The following is a 27995-nucleotide window of genomic DNA, read 5'->3' on the forward strand; positions in this document are numbered from 1 at the left end:
ACACGCTTCATGTCTGTTTTATTATAAAACAGTAGACTAACAGTTTCTTCCTTTCCTAATTTGAAATTCCCTCAGCCCAATGGTTCCCAGGTGCACATTGGATTAGAATCATCTGGGAGCTTTAAAAAAAATGCAAAGATGCTGATTTAATTGGTCTGGGGTATGACCTGGGATCAGGAATTTTAAAAGCTCCCTAAGGTGATTCTAATTTAACATTAAGAAGCCTGGGTTTAGCTCAACTTCCAGAATCATATACTCATTAGTTTCACCTGTGGTACCTATGCCCTTTAACTGTTGTAGAAATCGATGATTGTGGTAGCTCAAAATAGGAACAGAATAGAAACAGAAAGGCAGACCTATTTATTTTTTCCTGGATATGCCCCTGTGTCTCTAACATACTATGTAAGTCAGGAAAACTGCCTTTCCCTTATCTTTAAAATAAGATGAGACCAAATGATCTCCAACTTTCTTTGCTCTATTCTGCTTCGTTCAGTGTAATCAGAAGGACAGTATCCTGATCACTTCTGTTCAGCCTAAATGGGCAAGGAATAGACATGGAGATTTGTCATCAAGCTGGGAAATAAAGGAGAAGGGTTTGGGGTAGAAAGTGATAAGCCAACACTCTGGTCCTTAGAAGGCCTGGTAGCTGGTCTAAACCCTTTTGCTCCTCAAAGTGTGCCCCACAAGCCTCAGCATCATCGGGGAATGGTTAGAAACATATAATCTTGGGGCCTCTGCCGGACTTAATCCAATCAGAATCTACAGTGTCACAAGATCTGCAGGTGATTCACATGAAATTTAAAGTTTGAGAAGCACTGCCTCGGCCCCATTCTATTTGCCTAGTGACTGATATGCCTGCACCTGTGTCCAGGATCTGGCGACATCACATGCGCCTGTGAACACGGTCCATCAGCTGCTTTTCTCTTCCCTAGGTGAGGAAGCTCTAAACGAATACCTCAAAACCAAGACCGTGACGCTGGAATATTAGCGCAGTGCCGTCATCAGGAGCCCCTCGCAGACAGCAAGCACCTCCTCAGCCCTCCGCACTGAAGAAGCCGGGCTGTGCTGAGGAAGGAGGTGTCAGTCACCCGCTGAGAAAAACCACAAGGACCATCAAGAGGGTCGGGCCACGTGTCTAAGCATTTACACATGTTCCTGAGTATTTTCTAATACCCCTTTTATACCTTAAAATGATGCGTAATTGTTGGGTTTTGACTATGTCATATACCACACATATTTCTAAAATATCAAGCTGCTTTTTTTGTTCCCCACCAAGACTAACCCAGTCATGGTTGTTCATCTTGCAGACGTCAATATCATGCAGTTATAATACAGAAAGTGCATTGTTAGGAACCCTTGTATAATATGTACAGGTTTTAACCTCTGAACCAGGCATATGGGGTTGTTAAAAAGATTTTCTGTAATTTTGCTCTCAAGGAACAGTATATCCTCTAAGGAATATGAAGGAAGTTCTTTTTTTTTTTTTTTTTTTTCCTTTTGGAAATAAGATACATCTTTGTGCCTTTGATGTTCTATTTTTCAACCCACTGTGATGAGTGACCAACCCAGAAACAGTGCTTGAGTACCTACCAAGTACGAGGTACTATATTATGTCCTGAGGAGTATACAAAATTTAATGACATGATCTTTGGCCCCAAATAGTTTAAATTCTAGTCAACAGCTTTTAAAGTGGATTTTACAGTATGATGTACTATAAAGTAAATAGCTTTTGGAGGCTGATCTTGGTTCATATCATGCCATCTTACTATCTATGTGACTTTGGGAAACTTATGCAACTTCTCAGAGCCTCAGTCTCCTTATATGTAAAATGGGGACAGTAATGCCTCCCTCGGAAGCCTTATAATGAGAATTCAATGCAATAATCTTAGTGCAGCACCTTGCACTGGGCTTTGTTTGTGGTAAATACTCAACAAAAGTTAAGTGCTTTCCCCACCACTATTTAAAAAATATAGTGAGATATATTAGTTCAATGAATTATTTTCCCTACAACCCTTTCCAGTAGTCATCAGTTCCTATGCTGCTTTTCTCCTCCACTGTCTGACCCAGTACCTGATACAGCAGCACTGGAAAATACCATGTAGTGAAAAATGACAATGGTACAAGGAAAAGGGTGCTTTTCTTTCTACATCTCATTCGTCCTTCTAGGACATTTGGTTTTCCACTCTTCTCCTAATTGGTTCTGCCACTCACTAGCTCGGTGATCTTGGGCAAATTAGTTACCTAATTATCTCAAAGCCCAGATTTGGAATCTATAACACAGAGATAAAGTCCCTATCCCATTAGGTGTTGTAAGGATCCGGTGGGATAATATATATAACGCACTCAACAAGGTGTTTGGACCATTCTCTGTGCTCAAGAAAGAGGAATTATTACAACCCATGCAGTACTCACGTAATTGCCCATTGTCAGACAAAAGTAGGTGGGTAGATTCTAACCATCCATGTATGACTAGAAGAAGGTGAGATCCTGAATTGAAGAGTCTTTGGCAGCTGGTCAGAACAATTAATTTCCATGAATCCTCCTTTTAAAGTAAAATTTCAGTAAACATCTCTATCTCTTTGGCTTTGAAGAAGCCCTTAGGGATTACTTGTTACTTCGGAAACTCGGCAGCTTAACGTTAGAAGAATGTAGGGAATCAGTAATCAATAAACAACAATAACAAAAATCAGGGGCAGAAAACATTCAATAGGAAGAATATCAGGTATGATCCTGGATGATCAACAGAGCAAATTTTCCCTGTAAGCGTTTTTTATTGTACCACAGCTCATTCAGAGCTCGGCACAGGTGAAATTCTAAATGTGGACCCAGCTGGGTTCAAACTGACAGTTCATATTTGAATAAAATGACAATGTTCTTAATAGAAAGGAACCACTTTTTAAATGCAGTGTTTTAACTGATTTCATGTGATTTAAAATATCACTTTACCAAATATTTTAATGATAGATGAAATGGCAAACAAAAACCTGGCCATTTCTTCTAGAATGACTTTTACCCTCTAATATTACGCTCAGTAGCAGTGCTTTTAATAGTTTTTGGGCCATAAACCTCTTTGAGAATCTGATAAAAGCTATAGATCTCCTCTGTCCCAAATTCACACGTACACACCTAGTTCTGCAAATATCTTCAAGAGATTCACAGACCTCCTAAAACCCATGTTTGACCTCCAGATTAAGAACTCCCTTTTCCCATGGCAAGTTCTAAAGTTCTCAGTGGCTTGAGTTTTTATATCCAACTGCTGACCAGAATCAAAGGCTCCATGGAATTTATAAAATTACCAGTGAATTTGAATTGGAACGTAACGATCCACAGCCTACTAGGAGATTTAATTAACACACTGAGTAATTAATTTATCACCATTTCTTCAGATCACTGATTATTTTGCAAATCTAAAGGACAAAGCTGTGATCTGTCCCCCGAACCGGGGAGTTGGGGAGGTGTAGACACTTTTAAAAGTTCTGTTTTCCTTCGAAGTCCACTTCCCGGTGCCTTTGCTAAAGCAGCCCCCCAGCACCCACCCATCCCCATAGCCTTTTGCTCAAATACACCCTCCCTGGCCTCTCCTACTCCCCAACTTGGTTGTAAGTGTCTCTCCTCTATCCTCTCACTTGTCTGGAACATAGTACTTACCACTTGGTGCTGGAATTACTGGTCTTCCTAATTAGATACGAGCACCGCCCCCCACCCCCAGGATTGGCATGTCAATAACAACAGCTATCATTTATTGAGGGGCTGCTGTGCGCTAGTCACTATGCTAAGCCAACTTAATCTTCACAACATCTGAAAAGATGAATAAATCAAGGTGCTCTTTTTCCTGGCTCCACCACTACCAAGAGGTTATTGCCAGTCTCTTGACTGGCCTTCCCGATTCCTCCCTGTGTGGCTCTCTTCAAAGCCTGAGTCAGATGGTGTCACTCCTCTGCTCAAAACCTTCTAATGGCCCCCATTTCACTTAGAATAAAGTCCAGTGTACTTACTGTGCCTGCAAAGTCCTATCAATTCTGTTCCCGGCTACCTCTAACTTCATCTCCTATCAACTACCCTCTCATTCTCTTTAGCCACCCCGGCTGCCTTGATGTTCCTCCAACTGATCAAGCACACTCCTACCTCAGGGCCTTTGCACTCACTGCTCCTTCTTCTCAGTGGTGTGCTGGTAGATATCTAACAAGTGGCTCTCTGAGAGGAAAAGAAAACTCTGATTTGCAGCATTTGCTGATTTCTGTGTACAGATGCTCTCACCAAGGCTGATTTCAAGCTACCAACTTGACTTCACTGAACGCAGAGTTGGGATGAGATGCGTGTAATTAGAACAAGTGTGGGCCAGCGCCAGCACACCACTGCCTCTTCCTGAAACTCTTTCCCCACACACCACCCCCGGCTGGTGGCTGCCTTACTTCCTCCAAGTCTCTGCTCAAACATCATCTTCGTAGAGATCCATTTGCTGACCACTCTTCCTAAAATAGCACATAGATCCCCACATTCACACCTCATCTGTCCTCATTCTTTAGTCTCCTTCTCCTGCATTATTTTTGTAGCACTTACCACCACCTGGCATAGTTACTATCATCGATTTCTTCCCATTAGAATGTAAGCTTCGTGAACAGGTGCTTCTTTTGTTCAAGGACGTATCTCCAGTGTCTAACACGGAGGAGCTCAATAAATATTTGCTTTCAAATGAAAGAGGTTAAGAAACCTGCCCAGATCACACAGCTATTCAGTGGCAGAACAGGCACTCAAGCAATGAAGCTGGTAGTCTTAACCAAGCTAAGATGCTGTTACTGCCAATGCCTGAATCAGGCCCTCGGTAGTGAATAGTAGGCAAATGTTAAATATTTGTCAAAGTATAAAGCTAAGCAGAGTGAGCATTAACTGCAAGAGCTTTTGTGGAAATGACTAGAGACAGGGCAAGGAACTAAACTGGTTCCCCCATACCTCCCTTCTAAGAAAATAGAAGGTAGCTATCAAGGGAAACCTGGGCTATAAGTAGATTATCAGACATGAGACATGATGGATAGGGTGGATTATTATTATTATACCTATTATGCAAATAACACCCAAGCGGATTTTTTAAATGATTAATACCTAATTTTGTAAAAATAATAAAATGGGAAGGTTAAGATTCAACCATAAACTCTCCACAAATAACCACAGATGATATTTGAGATGTTCCAGATTTTTTCTATGAATACATTTTTTAGAACTAGTATAATACTGTACATAACTTTACCTGCTTTTTTCAATTAACAATATGTAAGCATCTATGTCAATAAACATACCTCTGCATATGTTCAGTAGCTTTGATTCAACTTGTTCTCTATTGTTGGACATTTATATTTGCTTTCTGCTATTTTAAATGTCACAGTCAATCTTAGAAATTTGTGAACAAAACTGTTACTTGCTTAATTAGAATAAATTCCTAGAGGTGGAATCTGATTAAAAGGATATAGCAATCTGTAATCTTACCAACAGTTTCTCCAAATTTTTGCCACCACTGTACATTATTCATTTTTTAAAAATTTAATTAATTAATTAATTTATTTTTGGCTGCGTTGGATCTTCGTTGCTGCGCGTGGGCTTTCTCTAGTTGCGGTGAGCGGGGGCTACTCTTTGTTGTGGTGCGCGGGCTTCTCATTGCAGTGGCTTCTCTCTTGTTGCGGAGCACCGGCTCTAGGTGCACAGGCTTCAGTAGTTGTGGCACGCAGGCTTCAGTAGTTGTGGCTCGCGGGCTCTAGAGCGCAGGCTCAGTAGTTGTGGCGCACGGGCTTCGTTGCTCTGCGGCATGTGGGATCTTCCCGGACCAGGGCTCGAACCTGTGTCCCCTGCATTGGCAGGCAGATTGTTAACCACCGCGCCACCAGGGAAGCCCTGTGCATTATTCTTACAGCATCATAATACCTCACACTTACCAAGCACTGTTCTAAGCACATGATGAGTATTAACTCATTAATTTCATACTAAAACCTCGTAAGGGAGATACTCTTATCCCCATTTTACAAATGATAAGTGGCTGGGCGGGGATCGATCCAGCTTCGGAGCCCATGCTGTGGCATAGTGACTGGTAGGCCCACAATGGCAGGATGTGGCTGACTGAACTTAAAAGTTGGCTCCACCAGTTACCTATTGTAAGGCTTTAAAAAAATTTGCTTAGTGTCTCCCTGCCATTTTTTTTTTCTTAAATCTGTGAAGTAGGTACAAGAGAACATCTCATAAAATGGTGGTCTTTTTTTAACAAAAAGGAAATTTATTGTGTCACAAAACAAGAAATCCAGTGACAGTTTGGTCTACAGAGTTATTTGATGTAGTAATTCAGTGATGTTCCTTGCTTCTCTTTGCTATCCTTGACATACCGACTGTACCCTCAAGAGCTGGCTCCGTTTATGGCCACTAGGCCAGAGTTCCAGGAATCACATCCAGTCACAAGATATCCACGTTCCAAAAGAAAGCAGCCATCTTTTCATGTACCTCTTTTTTAGGAATGAGAAATCCTCTTCTTTCCAAAAGTCTGCTAACAAGACTCGGCTTGTGCCTCTTTGGGAAGGTTGTCACATGCCCATCCCCAAGCCAATCACTGGCAAGGATCTTCATGAACATATGGTGGGGAATCAACCACAAAGATTCCACCATTAAACTTCTGGGAAAAGTCTACCAATCAAAAGATAGTAAACCTGTCTTTCTTTCCTCAGGATTGTGAACCACTGATGTTTAAGACGTATTACTTTATTGGCATCAAGAGGAAAAAAAAGTTTCAGGAACATTTTATCGTACATTCCGAGTGAAAGGCACCATGCCAGGCACTGAGGGAAATACAAATGAAAGACTCAACCTCTTTACTTGTCTTTCCTACCACAGTAGTGGACTCAGGCACAGGAATACAAGCTACTTTGCAAGGCAGTTTTTTTATAAGTACCATATTTGATGCACAATTAAAGTATTAGGAGAATAGATAGAGGAGATACATTAAGAATATTTTTGCTTCAAAGACCATTACACCTTATTTTCTGATTTATGACTGTCAAAGAGCCATAGAAAGATAATACACAAGGTTGAAGAGAACATTTCATCAGCCTTAGCAGGAACAGAACCGTTCTCCAAATGGCGGCCATCACCTCACACCAAAGCATCAGGCAGAGAACCCACAGGGTCAGACCAACCAAAGCATGACGGTGATTTAGTTTCCAAGAGACTGTAGAGCACACTGCTTACAAACAAAACAGCTTTTTAATTAAAGTATAACATACATAAAGTGCACCGATGTTAAATGTATAACTCGAGAAATTTTTATCTGTGTGAGTGGCAGTAACTCTTAAACATAAAACACTTAGAATAGTGGCTGACACACAAAAAGGGCTCAGTTAAGTACTAGCTGTTGTTTCATCTGCCACTTTGAGAGGTAAAAAATACAACATTGGTTTCATTTGCATTTCTTTGAGAAATGGGACAGAACATTTTTTTCCTGTGAATTACCTGTTCAAGTCCTAAGGCCTTTTCACTATTGAGATATTAGTCTTTTTTTTTTTACTAATTTGTAAGAGCCCATTATATACTAATAACACTCTTGCCTTACATTGAAATTATTTTTCCCAATTTGTCCCTTGACTTTTAAACTTCTTTTTCACCCACTAGTTTTAAATATTTATGAATTTTATGCTCTTATCTTTTTTTTGTAATTCTACATTTTTTTTTCAATTTTATTTATTTTTTTTGGCTGCATTGGGTCTTCATTGCTGTGCATGGGCTTTCTCTAGTTGCAGTGAGCGGGGGCTACTCTTCGTCGTGGTGCGCAGGCTTCTCATTGCAGTGGCTTCTCTTGTTGTGGAGCATGGACTCTAGGCATGCAGGTTTTAGTAACTGCAGCACATGGGCCCTAGTGTGCACAGACTTCAGGAGTTGTGGCGCGTGGGCTCAGTAGTTGTGGCTCACGGGCTTAGTTGCTCCACAACATGTGGGATCTTCCTGGACCAGGGATTGAACCTGTGTCCCCTGCATTGGCAGACAGATTCTTAACCACTGTGCCACCAGGGAAGTCCCTACATTTTTTGGTTTGAGGGCCTGCACCATTTTACATTCCCACCAGCAATTCACAAGGATTCCAATTTCTCCACATCCTAGTCAACAGTTGGTATTTTCTGTGTTTTATTTTTATAATAGCCGTCCCCATGGATGTGGTAGTATCTCATTGTGGTTTTTATTTGCATTTCTCTAATGTTAATGATATAAAAGCACATCTTTTCATGTGCTTATTGGACATTTGTATTTCTTCTCTGGAGAAATGTCTATTCAAGTCCTTTGCCCATTTCTAAACTGGGTTGTTTGGGGTTTTCGATGAGCTGTGGGAGTTCTTTATATATTCTGGATGTTAACCCCTTATCAGAGATATGATTTACATGATATAAACATTCTTAAATGATACACTAATTTTAAAAGGGCTATGGGGGTGGGGGGGTGGGATGAACTGGGAGATTGGGATTGACATATATACACTAATATGTATAAAATGGATAACTAATAAGAACCTGCCGTACAAAAAACAAATAAAATAAAATTCAACAACAACCAAAAAAGGGCTATAGGGGACTTACTTCCCTGGCGCTCCAGTGGTTAAGACTCTGCGCTCCCAATGCAGGGGGCCTGGGTTCGATCCCTGGTTGGGGAACTAAGATTCCGCATGCCGCACAGTATAGCCATGTTCCAGACAAAGTCACCAGCCTTGTGGAAATTCCATTCTAGTTCATATTTCAGAGCCCCCAAAACTCCAGGCTTTAGTTTAGTGGTATCATTCACTGTGAGGATGAAAACGGGATGATCTGAAGAGGAAGAAATTGAGTTCCATTCACACAGTCTAGTTCAGATGGCAGCCGAATGAATACTCAGTAATGGAAGACTTTAGGGAAACAGTTTCAAAAGCCAAATTGCAGAGGGGTGAAAAGTTAGGAGTTTAAGCAGACGGTATAGACTACTCTAAAGCAGCTTTGGGACAAATGATGGAAACAGATGGGATGGTTGGGGTGTGACAGAATGAGAGGTCTTGGTAGGTCAAGTGAAGTAATATGTTGTCATGAGAGTGTGGTGGAAGTATTCCTGGGATCCAGTGGGTAAAGCGAAGTCAAGAGGACCTAAGACCTAGACCAGTGATTCTCAAACTTGACTCTATGCTCTTTTCCTTTGTAATTTCAAGCTTTGATGTTCTGCTTTAAAAAAAAAAAAAAACTTTTACTTAACTATGTTATTAAATATTCACCTATATTTTAGTATGAAACTTGTAATTTTATTTCTTTATATTTAAACCTTTAAGACATACATAATTTATCTTAGTATCCAACTTTGTTTAAAAACAGCCATCCCTGACGCTGTATATTAAATAATTCAACCATTTTACACTTACTTAAAACGACATCCCTATTAAGTATTAAATTTTTGTTTTTCCTTTTCCTCCTATGTCATAAGAATGTCCAGAGGAACTGAATTTAGTTGACTTCTTTAACTGTACAGAATACCTAGTTGTATTATATGAGAAGGCCATGGCAGGAGAGAAATATAATTCTACACACTAGTATGTATTTCTAGACTGACTAGTCTCTTTCACTGACCATCAGACTATTTCTACTTGGCTTTGTATTTCCGGTGAAGTTACACTTTCATATCCGCATGGATACCATGGCTTAAAATGCCCTGTACATCCTCAGTATACCTGTTAATTCATTTATCTACATCATTCGGTGCTTACTGTGTACCATGCACCAAGCTAAGGAGTGAACCAGACAAATGCAACTCTTCCCACCATGCGGCATAAATATTATCTGGTAGAAGACAATCCTTAAATATTCACACCAGTAATTCATCACAGCTGTGTTTGGTGCTACGAAGTACAGCATAATACCCTTTGCAGCTGAGAAGTCTCGTTTCCAGATCTGTTCACTTCTGCATACCTTGAGTGCACAGCCAATTTCCAATTCCCAATGAAAAATACCAGAAGGAACCTGGAGAATTACCTTCAGAGTATTTACAAGATGTCGTCGGCTAATGAGAGGAGTAGGAAAAAATAGTTAAAACAAAACCCTAAAATATTAGGCAACAAAGTCCCATCAGCTCAATGCACTTGGAGACAGTCCTTTAAATTCTCAGGTCTATATCCTGAGCAAAGCGAGTCCCATGGCAGATGAGATCCCAAACAAGTTAAATAAGATCAAGAATGTGGCAGAAAGGCAACTCCAATGCAGGATCATTTTGCCTTTTGAAAGGGAAAACCTGTTACTACCTTTTTTATGTACTGTGCCCTATTTTCCTGGGGTGTCCCTATTCTCTACAATTAATAGGTTTCAAAACTGTGGGCAACTGGAAGGAATAATTTTAATAGCTGAAACAAACAAACAAATTGCTTTATGAGAAAAAGAAAAAACAAAACCAAAAAAACCCACAAATTTTTCCAACCAGTAAATTCTACATGCATTGAGAGGCTACAGAGTCACTGACAGTGATTAAACCACAGAGCACCAGTTTTCCAGCTCAAACTGGAAAGGATTTTTTTTTTAATTAAAGTAGATATGTCTGAGGGCATCCAAATATAAGTAATTCTTTTCTTTGTAAAAAATTTCTCCCTCGGGGTGGGATAGGGAGGGTGGAAGGGAGACGCAAGAGGGAGGGGATATGGGTATATATGTACACATATAGCTGATTCACTTTGTTATAGAGCAGAAACTAATACAAAATTGTGAAGCAACTATACTCCAATAAAGATGTTAAAAAAAAAAAAATTTCTCCCTCACTGAACCCATTTTGATGGTAACAAATAAATTTGACTTTATAATAACCTAAAAAAAACCCCAACCTAGGTTGTTTTATCCAAGAGGCCAATTTAAAACAAAAACAAACGGGTAACTTGTATTTTTACTTTAAAACAAGTTTGAGATTTCTGAAGTCTGTGCTGATGAAAGAGGATGCCAACGAATTCACTCATCACCATACATAAAGTTAAGCTTTCTAAACTAAATCTCTTTAGCATGAGACCAAAAACAGTCTGCTCTTAGAAGATCCCCAAATGGTCTCTCTTCCAACTCTTTAAAAGCCAGCTTCTGTTTCTCCAAGAAGCAAAATACATTCAATATTGCAAAAAAGCACCATAGGTATCTGAAATGCAAAATAACCAGCAAGTCACATTCTTTTTCACAGAATTAGCAGGCATCTATCACCTGTTTCTCAGATTGTTTATTTCCCTGTTTCTTTTTTTTCACTGGCAGGGTGGTCCAGAACCTCTATTTTGCCTTTTCCATCTTCTGAATGAGGAAGCTTAATGGTATCGATGGTGACTTCACCTTCAGAAGAGGTGCTATCATCTTCATCCTCAGATTCTGAACTGTCCTCTGAACTGTCTTGTGAATTCTCTTCTGAACTGTCCTCTTCTTTTGAATCAGACTGACTCATCTCAAACAAGGCCACATCCTGCAAAACACCACCATGTGGGAAATTTATTTCAGGGCAGTTCCCTAGAAGGTTACAATAACAACTTTGGGAAGGGACCAACGTTTAGCCCAAGCAGCACGCAGGACAGAAAATGTTCTTGTTTTTGGCTGTGCCACGTGGCTTGCAAGATCTTAGTTCCCCGACCAAGTCTCAAACCCAGGCCCTCAGCATTGAAAGCACGGAGCCCCAACCCCTGGACCTCCAGGGAATTCCCCCGGACAAGAAAAGTTCTTAATACAATATGGCACTATTATTCTTTCAGTTGCCAGAGTCCGCCATAATGATTTATATTTACTACAAGTCTAAAAAGTCCCCCACAACCGATTCTATATATCCTGATTATATTCAACACAATTCACTCAACAAATATTAACAAGTATCAACATGAACCAGGTATCACACTAGTGGCTCAACAACAACAAAATCCTGGCCTTTGTGGAACTTATGTTTTTGAGGAGTTGGCAAATCATGGCCTGCAGGGCAGACCCAGCCCACTGCCCGTTTTCAGTGCAGCTCTGAGCTAAGAACGGTTTTTACACTTTTCAATGGTAGAAAAAACTAATCCAAAGAGTAATATTTCATGAAACGTGAAAATTATATGAAATTCAAATGTCGGTGTCCATAAATAAAGCTTATAAAACTTGCCTATTTATTACATATCATCTGCAGCTGCTTCCACACCGAAATGGCAGAAATGAGGAGTCACAACGGACACAGGAGGGCCCACAAAGCCTAATGTATTTACTATCTGACCCCCTACAGAAAATGTTTGCTGACTTCTGTTCTAGTTGGGAAAGAAAGACAATAAACAATTACACAGAAAGCATAGTGTAGGGCAGTGAAAATTAAAAAAAATAAAAGCTAATAATAGAGCCACCGAGAAGGCCTCTCAAGGTGACAAGTGATGAGAGATGGAAGGAGTCAAGACGCAGGAATCTGGGGAGGGGCATTCTGCAAGGAGGGAAAAGGCCCGGAGCAAGGAGATGGAGACTGCAGTGCAGTCACTGAGGGTCCTTGGTGGGAGACAAGGTCAACAGAGAGCTGGAGGCAGGATCACACACGCCCACGAAGGACTCTGAATTAATTAGAAACGTGATGGGAAGCCCCCTGGTTCCCAAACTGTGGGCCACACGCACTGGGTGAAGAACAGACTCTGGGAAGAAAGGGTGGAAGCAGGAAGACTGGCTGGGAAATTAGCGGGATAATCCAGAGGGGAGACCGTAATCACCTAGAGCACGGGTGCTGGATGCCGTGTGGAAATGGCTGGATTTGGGATGTGTTCTGGAGGTACAGCTGCCAGATCTGCTGATGAATCAGATATGATTCTTAACAATGGTGTCAGCGCTGTCCAGACACGAGTGTTACACAGGGAATTCCAGTGTAGAAACAAGAGAGCCTAAACTGAGAGACAGTTTTCACATGTGGCTTATGTGATCAGTTATTCTGTTATACACATCATTTACTTTCGCATTCTCAATGAATCAGACTATGATTACCTCTTTTGGGCCTTAGATGGGAAAATAAGAAAAAAATCCAGTTAAAACACTTAGTAAATAAATGCTTCAACATAACAAATGTACTATTTAACTTGAAAAAGCCTTCCTATGATGCTGAATTACTAAATTCCTAAACTTCACCCAGGGAAGCTTACTGACCTATGAGATCCTTAATCATCAAATGACCAAGTATCTATGCAGTACTGGAAACATGAGCTGACTTTGCAAGAAGGAAAAAAACAGGCAGAATTAAAATTAAAAAGTTCTCTTTTTCAGGTGACGAGGCATACTGGTAATTTTACATTATGAAATGAAAACAAAGCATAGTTACCACTTGTATAACTTTTCCAAGAGTCTCGTCAATATTTTCAATATTGAAATGACCAGGTGGTGCAGCTGCCATTTCTTTCCTTAGCTTTTCGTTTGCCTGAGCCATCTGTGGGAGAAAGCTCTGTACTTGGTCCAATACTAAGGAGAAAAAATATAGTTTATCAATATTTATGTTAGTATTTGGCCAAACTTCAAATTTTTAAATCCAGAATTTCCTGTAAAAACACTTCTAAATTTGACAGGAATAATAATAATAGTTATAATAAAATCTTTCAAATTCCTTCCATTTTACAAACTCCCATCCTCTCCTGAATTCTTAAAACGGTAGGACTACACAATTAAGCAATTATTTCTCAATGTTTTGTGTTTCTCATATATGCCCAGGACTGGAAATTCCTAGAAGGCTGGCATTCAACAAACAGTAACTGAATAAGTAGGCAGTAGGACTTAATAGTTAAATGCACAAGGCTCCGAGGCTTTGGGGTCAGACCGACGATGTTAATAATAGAACCCCAGTACCACCTCTTACTATCTGAGTTACCTTGGGCATGTTAATGAAGCAATGGCTGTTTTTACCTGCCCAACATCTGTTCCCCTTTCTTCTGATAATATAACGATGACTTTCCTTTTAAACTCTGTCACTCTTAGTCACTCTTGTCCCTACCCCATTCATGCTGACGTGTTCCACAACCTTGGCCACTATGATTTGGTTTAATGACACTGTGATCTGTCAGGCCAATCAGAGATCACCCTGGGACTCTGGTTGGAACTGTTGAGAGAAATATCCCTTCTTTCCGAGTAAATGACTAAGTGAGCTGCTGAATGTAAGCCTGGAGCTGCTGATAAACTGGCCCACCTGCCACCCGTCAGGGAAGAGCTTGTTCTAGATGAAGTCAACACCTAGGAAAGCACAACTAAGAGATACAGAGCAGAAGATCCCGGACGATGCCAAGCACCTGGATGCAGATGTACCTGAAATCACTGGGGTATTTTTCCCCAACAAAATGAGCCAACATCATTTGGCTGAAGGCAATGTGAACTGGGTTTCAGTCATGTACAACCACAGAAGTCTAACTAACACGTTTAATTTAACCAATCAAAAGCTCAGTTTACTCACCTGTAAAACAGGGACGATAACTGACAGGCACTATGGTAAGCACGGTGGGGGGGGGGGGGCAATAAACAAGGGATTTCTAATTTCTTTAGCTCTCAGAAGAGGCCCGGCACATAACTATGCACATCATGGGCTCTCAGAACTCCTTAAGTCACTGCTACAACCACAGAACAGCTGACGGAAATGTCCAGAGTATGGAAGAAGAGAAGAAAGTCGAGGTGAAGGTCAAGAAATGGCCTTTAATTGTGAAACAGGACGGCTGGAAGGATTCCAGATGGCATACCCAACTTGGAAAAGAGTTTGGCAATTTTTTCTTTATTAAAGAATACTTTTCATAGGACCCAGAAATTCCACTTGGAGATATGTACCCCCCCAAAATAAAAACCTACGTCCACACAAAAGCCTGGATTTGAATGGGGAGCCACCATGCAGTCATTTTAGCTGTTGTAGGTTTAGTGCATACTATAGTTAAGTTCGCCTCTCGGAATACTCATGATTTCTTAGTTTATAGACATGATAACTTCATGCATCATTTACATTGTTTTTACTACTTTTTTTTAAAAAATAAATTTATTTATTTATTTTTGGCTGTGATACTACTTCTTGTTTTTATTCTTTTTTTTTAAACATTCAGAGTGAATTACACAGAACCTGAGTATTACATGAATGCTACCTGAACAAAGTCTGAGTGGTCTGTGAGTGTGCAGTACAGCAATATGACAGAGTAATTAATGAAGAGAACTGGCCCTGTTATGTTATGAGTAACATTTACTATTTAAGTAATTATGTCCAATTTAATGGGATCTGGTAGTGTTTTCCCACACATGAATACTGAATTCAGGACTCAGTAACCTCTAGAAAAATTTCCCATGGAGATTAACAATAATTGGTTTTGATTTCCAAAAATCCATCCCACAAGGATTTTTTCTGGGCAAGGTTACCCTCTTAAAGCAGGGGAATAATGTATTATCCCTGTGCACTGAATTCACAATGTAATTCCCAAGTAAGACTTGCTCGGGTTCACTCTCTGTGGTTTGATATCTGACAACAAAGGCAGATACTGTCCCATCAAATAAGCACTTAATTAGGCAGAATTTCACATCAGAGAGGGTTCTTGAGAGAGAGAGAGAGGAAGAGAGAGAGAGGGAAGAGTACTTACAGGGACTCCTCTCTATCCGAACTGTTTGAAGAGTGGAATTCTTTCTGGAATTAGGCTTGGAGTTGATGAGCAACCTGTCCCATATACCTGCAAACACACACAATTCATTTACTATAGCGTAAAGAAATAGGAGCCCATCAGCAAACTTTCCAAGACCACCCTCAAGCCCTCACGTTTTGACCATTCGTTCCTCACTTCCCAACACATTTTTTAAAAAAAGCAGCACTCCAAGTTCCATTACAACATTTTAGTTCTGCACACAGATCTCCCCTTTCTTAAATCTGTCTCCTACATCTCTGAGTCACCAATGCCAAGTAATAAATGCACACTGAACTGCACCTTTCTGGGTCAGAAACCCATCAGTGACAAATGTGGGTCGGCAATGACAGAACACAAGAAGCAGTACAAAGTACCATAAGGGTTAAGTGAAGCCAGAAATGGTTTACCAGCTGCATTATATTGGACAAATTACCTAAGCTTTTTTTTTTTTTTAAATATTTATTTATTTATTTTTGGCTGTGTTGGGTCTTCGTTTCTGTAGGAGGGCTTTCTCTAGTTGTGGTAAGCGGGGGCCGCTCTTCATCGTGGTGCGCAGGCCTCTCACTATCGCGGCCTCTCTTGTTGCGGAGCACAGGCTCCAGACGCGCAGGCTCAGTAGTTGTGGCTCACGGGCCCACCTGCTCCGCGGCATGTGGGATCTTCCCAGACCAGGGCTCGAACCCGTGTCCCCTGCATTGGCAGGCAGATTCTCAACCACTGTGCCACCAGGGAAGCCCCACCTGAGCTTTTTGAGCATTAATTTCTTCATTTATAAAACATGCCTGCCAGGTTAGTTCCCCCTCAGTAAAGATGTCCAACCTAGACAAAACAGCTCTTTAAACCTCCCCACTCCCAACTCCATCTATTCAGCCTTACATTCACAACTCCTCAAATCAACCCAACTCTCCAGCCCATCAGAGCTCAGAGAACAGGACTCGTCTTTCAAAACCCAAGGCTTTGCGCACCGTGTTTCCAACACCTGGAAAATCTCTTCACTCTGGTGTAAAAATCCCGTTCACCCTCAGAGCAGCAGCTCAACATTCCTTGCTTACTACCTTAGACCCAGCAACTGGATTAGTGCAAAGAGCACGGGCTCTGGAGCCACGCTGATTGGATTCAAATCTCAGTTTTGCCACTTCCCAGCCACACGATCTCCAGCAAGTTACTCATCTGTATGATACACCAGGTCTCAGTTTCCTCATCTATAAATGGCGATAACAGAGCCTCTACACAGGGTGGTTGTGAGGATTAAATTAGTGAATTAATTCCTGGGGCAAAGCAGGCACTAAGAAAGCTTCGGCTATTATTATTATAACTTCTTTGGATGTTCCGGATTCTCACAGAATCTTTTCTTCAAAATAATATTTAAGGAGAATATGCCCAAGACCTTAGGTGTATTATTCTTCTCCATAAAATAAGAAAGAAAAACAAATTCTATAGACACTACTACTTCTATTTTCCCAATGTAAAAACTGAGGCGTTGGGAATGTAAACAACTCTCCTAAAGTTCCACAGCGAATAACTCATGGGGCTGGGATTCGAATCCTTGCTTTTTAATTCTCTATTATGGTGTCTGAAATCCTGTGCGGATTTCCCGAACCCGTCTTCCTCTAGAGAGAGGCACTAAGGGTGGCTCTGGGGGCATCTGCGGAGGAAGGGTGGTTAATACTCATCCGCTCCCCTTACCAGTCAACTGCTGGGACCCAGAGCCGACCCTAAGGCCGCCCCCTTAGGGGAGGTGTCTTCCTGTGGCGCGCGGCAGTGGGCGCTCACCGCGGTGCGGAATACAGGAACCACGCCCAGGCCCGAGGCCGGGTGCGCGCCCCCCGCCGCCCGGTCCCACCCCGAGTCCTGCGGCCACCCCCGGGGGTCCCTCGGTGGGGCCGGGCCTGGGCAGGGAGCCGCCGACCGGCCCCCGGCTGCTCCGGCAGCGCGACCCCTGCCGCACGTGCGCGCCCCACGCCGCCGCCGCCCGCCCGTCACCTCCGCGGCCGCCGCTGCCCGCCGTCAGCAGTTCCCTGGACACCGAGACCCCGGAGCCGTCCCGGGAAAACGACGAACAGCTCGCGTCGGACTGGGATTCGCCGTGGGCCTCCATGCTGCTCGCCAGTCTTCAGAGCAGCCGCTCCAGGCCCGGATGCAGGAAAAAGGCTGGGGAAGGGGGCGGGGCCAGGGCTACGATTAGAGGAAAGTCGGAGGGGCGGGGCGAGGGCGGAGCGAGGGTGTCCTGCGGCGAGGGCGGCCCCTAGCGGAGTGAGGAGGCCATTCTTATCGTGGGAAAAGGAAGGCGGAGGGTCTGGAGACCCTGTGACTGGATGAAAGAGCTGGCAAGGCTGGCTTTTTAGCTAAACCTGAAGAGCGCACGGTAGGGCTGCCCTCCTTTTCATTTTTTTTTTTTTAATTGTGGTTAAAAAAACCACATAACACAGAATGTACCATCTTAACTGTTTTTACGGGTACAGTTCAGAAGTGTTAACTCTACGTTGTTATGTAACAGATCTGTAGAATTTTTCGCAAAACTGAAACTCTATAACCACTGAGCAACCTCCCCATTTCTCCCTGACAGCCACCATTTTAACTTCTGTTTCTATGAGTTTAACTACTTCAGATACTTCATATAAGTGGAATCATACAATATTTGTCTTTTCACACCTGGCAGATTTCACTTAGTATAATGTTCTCAAAGTTTATCCATGCTGTGGCAAGTAATAGGATTCCCTTCTTTTTAAAGGCTGAATAATATTCCATTCCATGCACATACCACATTTCCTTTACCCATTCGTCCCTTGATAGCTGGGTTGCTTCCTCCCAGATATTGTGAATAATGCTGCAATGAACATAGGTATGCAAATATATCTTTGAGATACTGCTTTCAATTCTTTTGGATTTATACCCAGAAGTGTGATTACTGACTGTATGGTAATTCTATTTTTAACTTTTTAAGAACCTTTGTACTAGTTTCCATAGTGACTGCACTATCTTATTCCCACCAGTAGGGCATAAGCATTCCAATTTCTCCACATACTCACCAATGCTTATTTTCTTTTTCTTTCTTTCTTTCTTTTTTTTTTTTTAACAGTGGCCATCCTAGTCAGTGCGAGGTGATAACTCATTGTAGTTTTGATTTGCATTTCTCTAATTATGAGTGATGTTGAGCTTCTTTTCATGTGTTCACTGATCATTTGTATATCTACTTGGGAGAAATGTGTATTCACATCCATTGCCCATTTTAACTCAGATTGTATGAGTTATTTACATATTCTTATCAGATATATGATAATGTTTTGGAGACATAGACCATTATGAACATACAAGGACTCAGGAAATATTATTCCCATACCCTTTTTAAAAAATTTACTAGAGAATATGATTCAGAAAATAATTGGAGAAATTCAACTTAAGTTTTGATGGTGAGCATTTTACAGTAGAATTGGGGAGAAACAGTGAGAATAAGGTTGAAAGAATAGTATTTAATTTATATAGGTTTTGATAATATGGATATAACACAAATATGAAAAATGGGGAGAAAGCAGAGACTATATATGAAGAGAAAATCTGGCTTTTTAAAAACTGGGACTAAAAGGGTAATACTTTTTTTTTTCTTTCTTTTCTTTTTTTTTCTTTTTTCTTTTTTTTTAAACTTTGGGTTTATTTATTTATTTATGGCTGTGTTGGGTCTTCGTTTCTGTGCGAGGGCTTTCTCCAGTTGCGACAAGTGGGGGCCACTCTTCATCGCGGTGCGTGGGCCTCTCATTATCGCGGCCTCTCTTGTTGCGGAGCACAGGCTGCAGACGCGCAGGCTCAGTAATTGTGGCTCACGGGCCTAGTTGCTCTGCAGCATGGGGGATCTTCCCAGACCAGGGCTCGAACCCGTGTCCCCTGCATTGGCAGGCAGATTCTCAACCACTGTGCCACCAGGGAAGCCCTAAAAGGGTAATACTTTAAGTTAGATGCTGGGGGTAAAGGAGAGTAGAGAAAGAGGAGATGACTTGCAAATTACAATATTGTTCATGGTGGGAAGACAATATAAAAAAGGGGGGGGTACTGAATGGTATTGAGTAAAGGTATTAGAACAAAATAAAAATATTCCTAAATACCCAAATTAATGAGATAGAAAGAGAGAAAGAAATAAAACAGACTTCATAGGAAAGACTTTATATGATTATGACAAAACTGAAGCAAAGTATATCAGTGGTATCAATACATGCAATAGGGCTTAACTGACCTATAAAAAGAAAAGGATTTTCAGATTGGATAAAAAGTCAGTATCCAACTCTATGCTGGATAGAAGAGACTTACTTAAAATATAAGATTAAAACGGTAAAAATAAAAGGATGGTGTTTTTAAAAATTTAAGTGTACCTGGTATATCTATAACCATTCTAAATAAAACCTAAATTTAAAAAAGGGTGGGGGGGATCAGATCAAAGCCACAATGAGATATCACCTCACACCTGATAGAATGGCTATTACGAAAAAGACAAGAACCAGCAAGTGTTGGCGAGGATGTGGAAAAAAGGGAACACTTGAACACTGTTTATGGAAATATAAATCGGTGCAGCCACTGTGGAAAACAGTATGGAGGTTCCTCAAAAAATTAAAAGTAGGACTATCATATAATCCACCAAGTTCACTTCTGGGTGTTCATCTGAAGGAAATGAAATCACTATCTCAAAAACATATCAGGACCTCCATATTTTGCAGCATTATTTATAATAGCCAAGACATGGAAACAATCTAAGTGTCTATCAACAGGTGAATGGATAAAGAAAATGTGATACTTATATAAATTCAGCAATATAAAAAGGAAATCTTCCCATTTGTTACAACGTGCATGGACCTCAAGGTCATTATGCTAAGCAAAATAAGTCAGAGAGAGAAAGACAAATACTGTGTGTTCTCACTTATATGTAGAACCTAAAAAAAAAAACAATAGAACACATAAGTACAGATTGGTGGTTGCCAGAGGATAGGAGTGGCAGTGGGTGAAATGGGTGAACTTCTAGTAAGATAAATAATTCCTGGAGATGTAATGCACAGCATGGTGACTATAATTAACTATACTGTCTTGTATATTTGAAAGTTGCTAAGAGAACAGATCTTAAAAGTTCTCATCACAAGAAGAAAAATTTTAAGTGTGTAAGGTGATGGATGTTAACTTATTCTGGTAATCAGTTTGCATACACATACATATATCAGATCATTATGTTCTACCTAAAACTAATACAATGTTATATACCAATTATATCTCAATTTAAAAAAAAAAGTAAACAGGTCCATGACTTTATTATTAGACAAGCAAGAATTCAGCCTTGTTCTCCCTAAAAGGAAACAAAAAGACACTTTATAATGCTAAATACTGCAATTTGCAAAGAGGAAACTATCATTAATATCCATGTGCCCAATAAAACAGCAATGAGTATTATAAAGCAAACTGAAAAGGAATGCAAAGATAAATAAGCAGAAACTCTAATAATTGGAAATTTTAACACCCTTTCAGAACAGAATAGACCTAACTGGACAAAAAATTTGTATGGATACAGAAGACCTAAACAAAATTATAAACAAAGTAGATCTAATAAATGTAAACACTGAATCCTGATAATAGAGATTAAACTTTCTTCTAAGTCACATGGAAAATTCACCAAATTGACATATTATAGTCCACAAAGAAAATTTCAATACATTCCAAAAATGTAAATGATATAAGGGGCCTTCTGTGATCACAATTCTATATAACTGGCAAATAATGACATTAAAAAAATCTCTTCCACCTAAAACTGTAAAAACACACTGCTAATCAATCCTTGCATCAAGAGGAAATAGTGAAATGAAACTGTGCCCCCCCAAAAGCTAAGTATTGAAAAAGTCAAGAAAATGACAAACCACTAGCTAACCTAAACCAAAATAGTGAGTGGAGGAAGGTTTGAAGGTATAAATATATGAAATAAAAGGTAATGGGACAATAACCATAAAATCAGAGGAAATATATAAAAACTTATAAACACTACTTTGCACAACTCTATGCAAATAAAACTGAAAACCTGTATGAAACCATTTGAAATGGTTAATGTTCCATAAATATATAATTTACAAAATTTCCCCAGAATCAATAGCAAGTCTAAAGAGAGCAATTTCTATAGACGTTACAGAGAAGGTTGTCAGAGCTCCCACATAAAAACACCATGCCCAGTTGGTTTTACGAGGGGATTTCTATCAAACTTTTAAAGATCAGATAAATCTAATGCTACTTAAACTATTTCAGAGTATGGGAAATAAAAGTAAATTTCCCAAGTTCTAAGAAATGAATATAGCATTGATACCCAAACTTCACAATGATTGTACAAAAAAGAAAATTAGGGACTTCCCTGGTGGCGCAGTGGTTAAGAATCCGCCTGCCAATGCAGGCGACACGGGTTCGAACCCTGGTCCGGAAAGATCCCACATGCCGTGGAGCAACTAAGCCCATGCGCCACACCTACTGAGCCTGCGCTCTAGAGCCCGTGAGCCACAACTACTGAGCCCACGTGCTACAACTACTGAAGCCCGCGCACCGAGAGCCCGTGCTCCGCAACAAGAGAAGCCACCGCAATGAGAAGCCCACGCACCGCGACGAAGAGCAGCCCCCGCTCACCGCAACTAGAGGAAGCCCGTGCACAGCAACGAAGACCCAATGCAGCCAAAAATAAATAAATAAATAAATAAATTAAAAAAAAAAAAAGAAAATTATACACCTGGCTTAATTGGGTTTCCCTAGAAAGCCAATCTGGACGTGAGGTTCAAGTGCAAGTAGCTTGGGAGCCAGAAGGAGAAAGAGAAACGAGGAAGGAAGAGAACCAATAATGTGTTACTATCAAGCAAATTGTGGCTAAGGGCAACTGGAACTTAACCCTGCTGGGGAATTCCCAGAATTATCCTGGGTGAGCCTAGGTATTTATCCACCAGCTCATGTTAGTCATTGGTTGAGGGCTGCTCCAAGGGGGTGCATATTTCCCAGCATTTCTGGCCTGCTCCTTGCTCTCTAGTTAAGTGGGCTCCACTGGCCAGAGAAAATCTTCAGGCAAAGAGTTGTAAATGCTGGCCATTGAAAACTGGGCAGATGTGTACACAAATAGTAAGTGCCAATGTGGTATGGGTGAGGTACTGACAGCCTTTACTCAAGACCAGTCTTAATTATGAATATTGATGCAACAAATTAAATATTAGCAAACAGAGTCCAAGAGCACAATAAAAAATAGATGCCATACAAGAGATGCTGATTCCAGGAGAAATTAGTATATTTATTAATATAGTAGTATAGTCATTAATACAATGCATCAGTTTAACAGAATTAAGAAGAAAAATCACATAATCATCTCTATAGATGTTAAAAATATATTTGACAAAATTCAACATTCAGTAAGATGAAAATTGATACCCATTATGCATGATAAAATGTGTATACCTCTGCCCCCAAATCAGCATTTAACTTAATGGGGAAATACAGGGCTTTCTTGCTAAAGTCTCTAGACGAAATACAAGGATGTTCAGAGTCTTCACTATTACCTAAACACCGAATTGGCAATGTTAGCCAAAACAGTTACATAAGAGGAAAGAGTGAGAAACAAGAATTCAAAAGCATGAAGTAAGACTATTTCTAGATGCAGATGTTATGACGGTATACCTGGGGGTTGAAGTGGGGGAAGCATCAGAAAAACTGCTACTAACAAGAGAATTTGGTAAAGTAGCAAGAAATAAAATAAACACACAAAAATGCCACCCAGTCTGAAAATATAGTGGAAGGGAAAACCCATTTATAAGAGGAATAAGATAAAGTAAAATACCTCGTCATAAGCTTAACAAGAAATCTGCAAAAAAATGTATGAAGAAAACCATAAAACATTCTGGAAATATAAAAAACAGATTTCAGTAAATGGCACAATATAACATAGATAATCCATGGTCTTGGATAGAAAGACTCCACGTCAAAAACATGTCAATCTCCTAAAGTACACTATGAAATTTTCCCAATCCTAATATAAATACCAAAAGGTATTTTTTTCTCTTTGAGAGATTATGAAGTTCATACAAAAAGACGAACAAACAGTAGCAGCAGGGGGACTCTGAAAAGGAAAAGCTCTAGTGGGAAGGGGGAGCTACCCCTGGTAGATATTAAAAACATAAAGTCTGCATAATAATTAAAAACAGTATTGGTACACAAACAAAAGAGGGGACAAAAAAAGAAAACTCAGAAGGAGATCCCAGAGCACTGGGAAATTTGGTGTAGATAACGGGAGCATCTCAGATCAGTAAGGAGAAGATGGCTTTTTAATAAGTGGCATTGGAACAAAAGAACAGCCATTTGGAAAAAAAAGGGAAATTTGCATCCATTCCACACACTATGCATCCAAATAAATTCAAAATGTATTAGAGATTCAAATTTTAAAAATGGAACCTTAAAAGTACTGAGAGAGAGAGAGAGAGAGAGGGAGGGAGGGAGGGAAAAAACATTTTCTTTATAACTGGAATCGATGGGGAAATTTTTCTTAACTATCATTCAAAATATAGAAGCAGTAAGAGAAAAGATCCATGATTTGACTATATAAAAATTCAAAAATAAATTTTATATAACAAAAATCAGCATAAGCAATGTAAAAAGGCAAATGACAAACTTGAAAACAAGATTTCCAACTTATCTCACTGGAAAGCCTCAATACTCATAACATTAAAAGCTTCTAAAAACTGAGAAGAAAAAGACCAATAACTCCACGGAAAAACGGGTTGGAGAAATGAACCAACAATTCACAGAAATAGAAATACAAATAATGCTCAAACATATTAAAAAAAAGATGCTCAAAGTCATATGAAACAAACAAACACACAAAAGAAAATGACACTGGAGAACCATTTCTCATCTATCAGAAAGGCAAGAATAAAAAATTACAACATACCTACTGGCAAAGTTGTGGGAATCCAGACATTGTCATACACTAATGTTGGGAAAGCAAAATGGTAGAGTTGCTATGGGAAGGAATAGGCATTATCTAGTAAAATTACACATATGCATTTACCTTTATACCCAGAAATTCCTATCAATACTCTGGGAGAAAATTCAAGATAACATACACACTGTGGCACTATTTGCAATAGTAAAAATTAAAATAACCCAGATGTCTATCATTGGGGATCTAGTTGAATAAACACAAAATGGAATACTATGCAATGTAAAATATGAGAAAAATATGTATATCCTGCTATGGAGTGATTTTCTGGGTATACTGATAAGTGAATAAAGCAGATTCCAAGAGTGTTTATAATATGCAGCCTTTTTGTGTAATAAAATGAGGAAAATACCTATATATGTTTATATACATGCACACACACATACATATGCACATATACTTATGTCTTCAAAAAAGAAGCAATGGAGGATAAGCCAAAAAAGAATGAAATAGTTACCTAGAGGGGAAAGGAAGAAGCAGGGAAGGTATTAGACTTCTCCGAATGCACTGTTTTATAGTTTTGTCTTTGGAATCATGTAAATACTTTATACTTTAAAAAAAATTAAATACAAAAGGAAAGAAAATCCCCACCCAAAACTGAAAACAGACTGAAATAACTGAATTTAACTATATATCAAGTTTGTGGCCTAACAACACAGAAACGAATTATTTTAGGCGACTTTAAACCTCAATATTTGGACGGTACATCCTTAGTAAGATGTATCTTAAGGACAATGACAATAGCCACACACCCTCAGAGAAATCTTAAATTGTATTCAATCATCTTAATTTTTCGTACTACTATTGGTATGGTTATTTTGAAACTGCTATGTAAATATTTTAGATAGAGCAAATAAGTAATTATATTAGCACCATTTGCAGCTTAGATTTTTTGTTCAAGAGAAAAGAAACAAAAGCAAAACCCTCCTGTAATCTTAAATTTGAATTGACAATATCTGTATAAGTTCATGGTTTCCTTTTCTCTTTCTGAAAAACTACTTATTCCCTAGCTTGGTCCACTGGAAGGTCTAGAAACAATAACAGCCCACCATACAAGTATCCCTGAGCCCAGATGGTGCCTGTTAAATACCTTTCCCCACTAAAAGGAATAGAGCTTCTTAGACAAATGGCTGATTTCAAGTCTGGGTCAGGAAATATAAACCTGGGACACCTGTGGAGCCAGAAAACAAGGAAGCTCTCAAAGACTATTGGGGTCATGTCAAAAAGAATCTGGAACTAACTCCAGAAATTCCCACTAGCCCAAGCTGACAAAATCTGGATCTGCCAACCATTCTGACATCACTAAAAGTGTGACCAACCAGCTTGTGCCCTGCTATCTTAATGCATTAGGAAGTGCACAGTACCACCTAATATGTTTTGTAAAATAATGACAACTTTTCTAAATCAAGTGCCTAGTTCTAACTACCATTTTATAGGAAATATGAGGAATAAAGGGATAAGTGAAATTACTCGAGGAAGCAATCAGCCTAATCTAGAATATGGGAAATTCTACAGGTTAAATTTCTGTTTTATTCAAAGGGAAAATCATACAAAAAGAAGATGAACTGTTTTAAATTTTAAGATACTTAAAAGGCATATAAATATAAGAAACTTGTCGGTTGACCTGCATATAGGTTATAGTTATTATCATGGGCAAGCTCTAATCATGAGAGAAGGGAAGCAGCCCCTGATTGCTGATTGGGTGTTACCATAAAACTTTTCCAAGAAATTGGAATTAAGATTGCTATCCAAAAGTTAAAATGTAAAACTAAACAACTTGGGTTGTGGGCCCGCCATTGAATTAGCTCAGACAATTAGGATGACCCTAATTGGTTTAGGCAAATCAGGGCCTACCCCTCCAGCTGGGGGTAGGCGGGTCAATATCACCCAGAAGGCAGAGCTGCTGTTATACGGAGAGGGTGCAAAGGAAATTAGGGAGGCATCCACATGTTTACTGCAGCCAATAATATTTGGGATTTATTATTTTGAGAGTTTTTTCCTAAGAGGTAAATTTTGCTCATTTTTTATCTTCAGCAGACTAACCAAACTGATTATTTATGTTGGTAACTTTTCAAGTTGCTATTACCTGGCTCTCAGGCCCATAGGAACAATTATCTGCTTAATTTAATTACCCAGTTTTGCAAATCAAAACTATTTTGTCTCTAGAGACATGGATATTTTAATGCTGAAAATTATGGTGTAACTACATTGCAAATAATTTATTTTGGTTAGCCTCATAATTCATCCATTTAATGCTACGGATAAAATCAAACATTTGTATCAAAGAAATGCTTTATTTTCTAGCAACATAAAATGTTCACGCAGGGGGAGGGAGTAGGGAGGCATGGGGAACAGGATTTTATTTCTAGTTTGGAAGAGTAGCCACCTTAAATAAACTGGCTTAAACCTTGATTCTCTGCCTCACCTGCTGGAATTTAGAAAAAAATATTTTAAGGGTTGAATTTTGTATACAGTGCAAGGTGTCGTTTCTTTGTCAAAGTTCCATCCATAGTATGGAACAAATGAGATCTGTGTTAAATTCTGCTAAATATTAATGAACCAGAAGTAACACCCATGAGTTAAATCCTGAGAGAGGACTGGAAGGAAACACTTTTTTTTAAAACATTGGTAAATTGTGTACAGTTTGTACGGTTCCCTTTTTCTCATCCTACACTACCTGTTTCATCTATCTTATGTTAAGAACACTTTGCAAGTTTAGACATTCTGATTATAAACTATGACAGGGCCCCCAAATTGCCATCCAGGACAGAGAGATCTCTATTATTTTCAAATGAATACTTTCATTTTCACAGAAGCTGTCTTCCTTTGAAGCTGCCCAAACAGACCACCTACACACTGGCTAGAAGTTCCTGATTTTTTTTAGCCAAGAATACAGAAGGTATCAAAAGAGGGGTGGCTACAGAGACCAGACGCAGAACCAGAACGTTTTTGTATGGCTTTTACCTCTGCACTGGTGGGATGTTACCACAATAATTCTTTATGTCCCTGTTCCCCCATCTCAATTTTTTGTCACTTTTTTGGGGGATAAATTTTCTGATTTATAAACAAGTTGCAACAGTATTATAACCCCTGTAAACCTTTTACCCAGATTCAAAAATGGATATATTTTGCCCCATTTGTTTTTTGCTTTGTCATATTTTTTCTTTCTCTCCCCACATCATACAATACAATCCTTTTTTTGAATAATTTAAGAGCAGATTGTAGACTTCCTACTCTGTTTAACCTATAAATACTTCAGTGTATAAATCCTAAGGATATTTTCTTACATAACCAGAGTACAATGAACAAATCAGACAGTTTAACATGAATATAGTACCACTATGTAACCCATTGTTTGTGTTCAAACTTTAATTGTCTCAATACTGTCCTTTATAACTTTTT

General features: G+C 39.6%; 2 protein-coding genes and 1 long non-coding RNA gene across 3 annotated transcripts in view; 2 read left to right on the plus strand and 1 right to left on the minus strand.

The window, feature by feature from the left end:
• ALDH1L2 (aldehyde dehydrogenase 1 family member L2) overlaps nucleotides 1-5312 on the plus strand; it is a 56211-nt gene extending 50899 nt beyond the window's left edge. The window contains exon 23 of the mRNA XM_082419388.1: nucleotides 933-5312. Coding sequence (XP_082275514.1) covers nucleotides 933-988 — 56 coding nt within the window. The 3' untranslated portion in view covers nucleotides 989-5312. The remainder of the gene's footprint in view (nucleotides 1-932) is intronic.
• Nucleotides 1-27995, plus strand: part of LOC309640631 — a 317179-nt gene that overhangs the window by 111009 nt on the left and 178175 nt on the right. The gene's annotated exons all lie outside the window — the stretch shown is intronic.
• Nucleotides 10381-17761, minus strand: NOPCHAP1 (NOP protein chaperone 1). Its single transcript, XM_082419546.1, has 4 exons — nucleotides 17597-17761; nucleotides 15575-15661; nucleotides 13303-13439; nucleotides 10381-11454 (listed from the first exon to the last, which is right to left on the minus strand). Exons 1-4 carry the CDS (start codon nucleotides 17709-17711, stop codon nucleotides 11221-11223), a joined length of 573 nt encoding a protein of 190 aa, XP_082275672.1. The 5' UTR covers nucleotides 17712-17761; the 3' UTR covers nucleotides 10381-11220.

The sequence above is a fragment of the Balaenoptera physalus genome (assembly GCF_965194825.1).
Source record: "Balaenoptera physalus genome assembly, chromosome: 13".
Lineage (NCBI taxonomy): Eukaryota > Metazoa > Chordata > Mammalia > Artiodactyla > Balaenopteridae > Balaenoptera > Balaenoptera physalus.

What these genes read in the sequence shown, in the direction of transcription:
- NOPCHAP1 (XM_082419546.1), bottom strand. Translation starts at nt 17,711, where the DNA reads ATGGAGGCCCACGGCGAATCCCAGTCCGACGCGAGCTGTTCGTCGTTT. An exon ending in GGGCAGCGGCGGCCGCGGAG is followed by an intron (nt 15,662 to 17,596) that starts GTGACGGGCGGG and finishes GTGTGTTTGCAG; the next exon opens with GTATATGGGACAGGTTGCTC. An exon ending in TCGGATAGAGAGGAGTCCCT is followed by an intron (nt 13,440 to 15,574) that starts GTAAGTACTCTT and finishes TTTTCTCCTTAG; the next exon opens with TATTGGACCAAGTACAGAGC.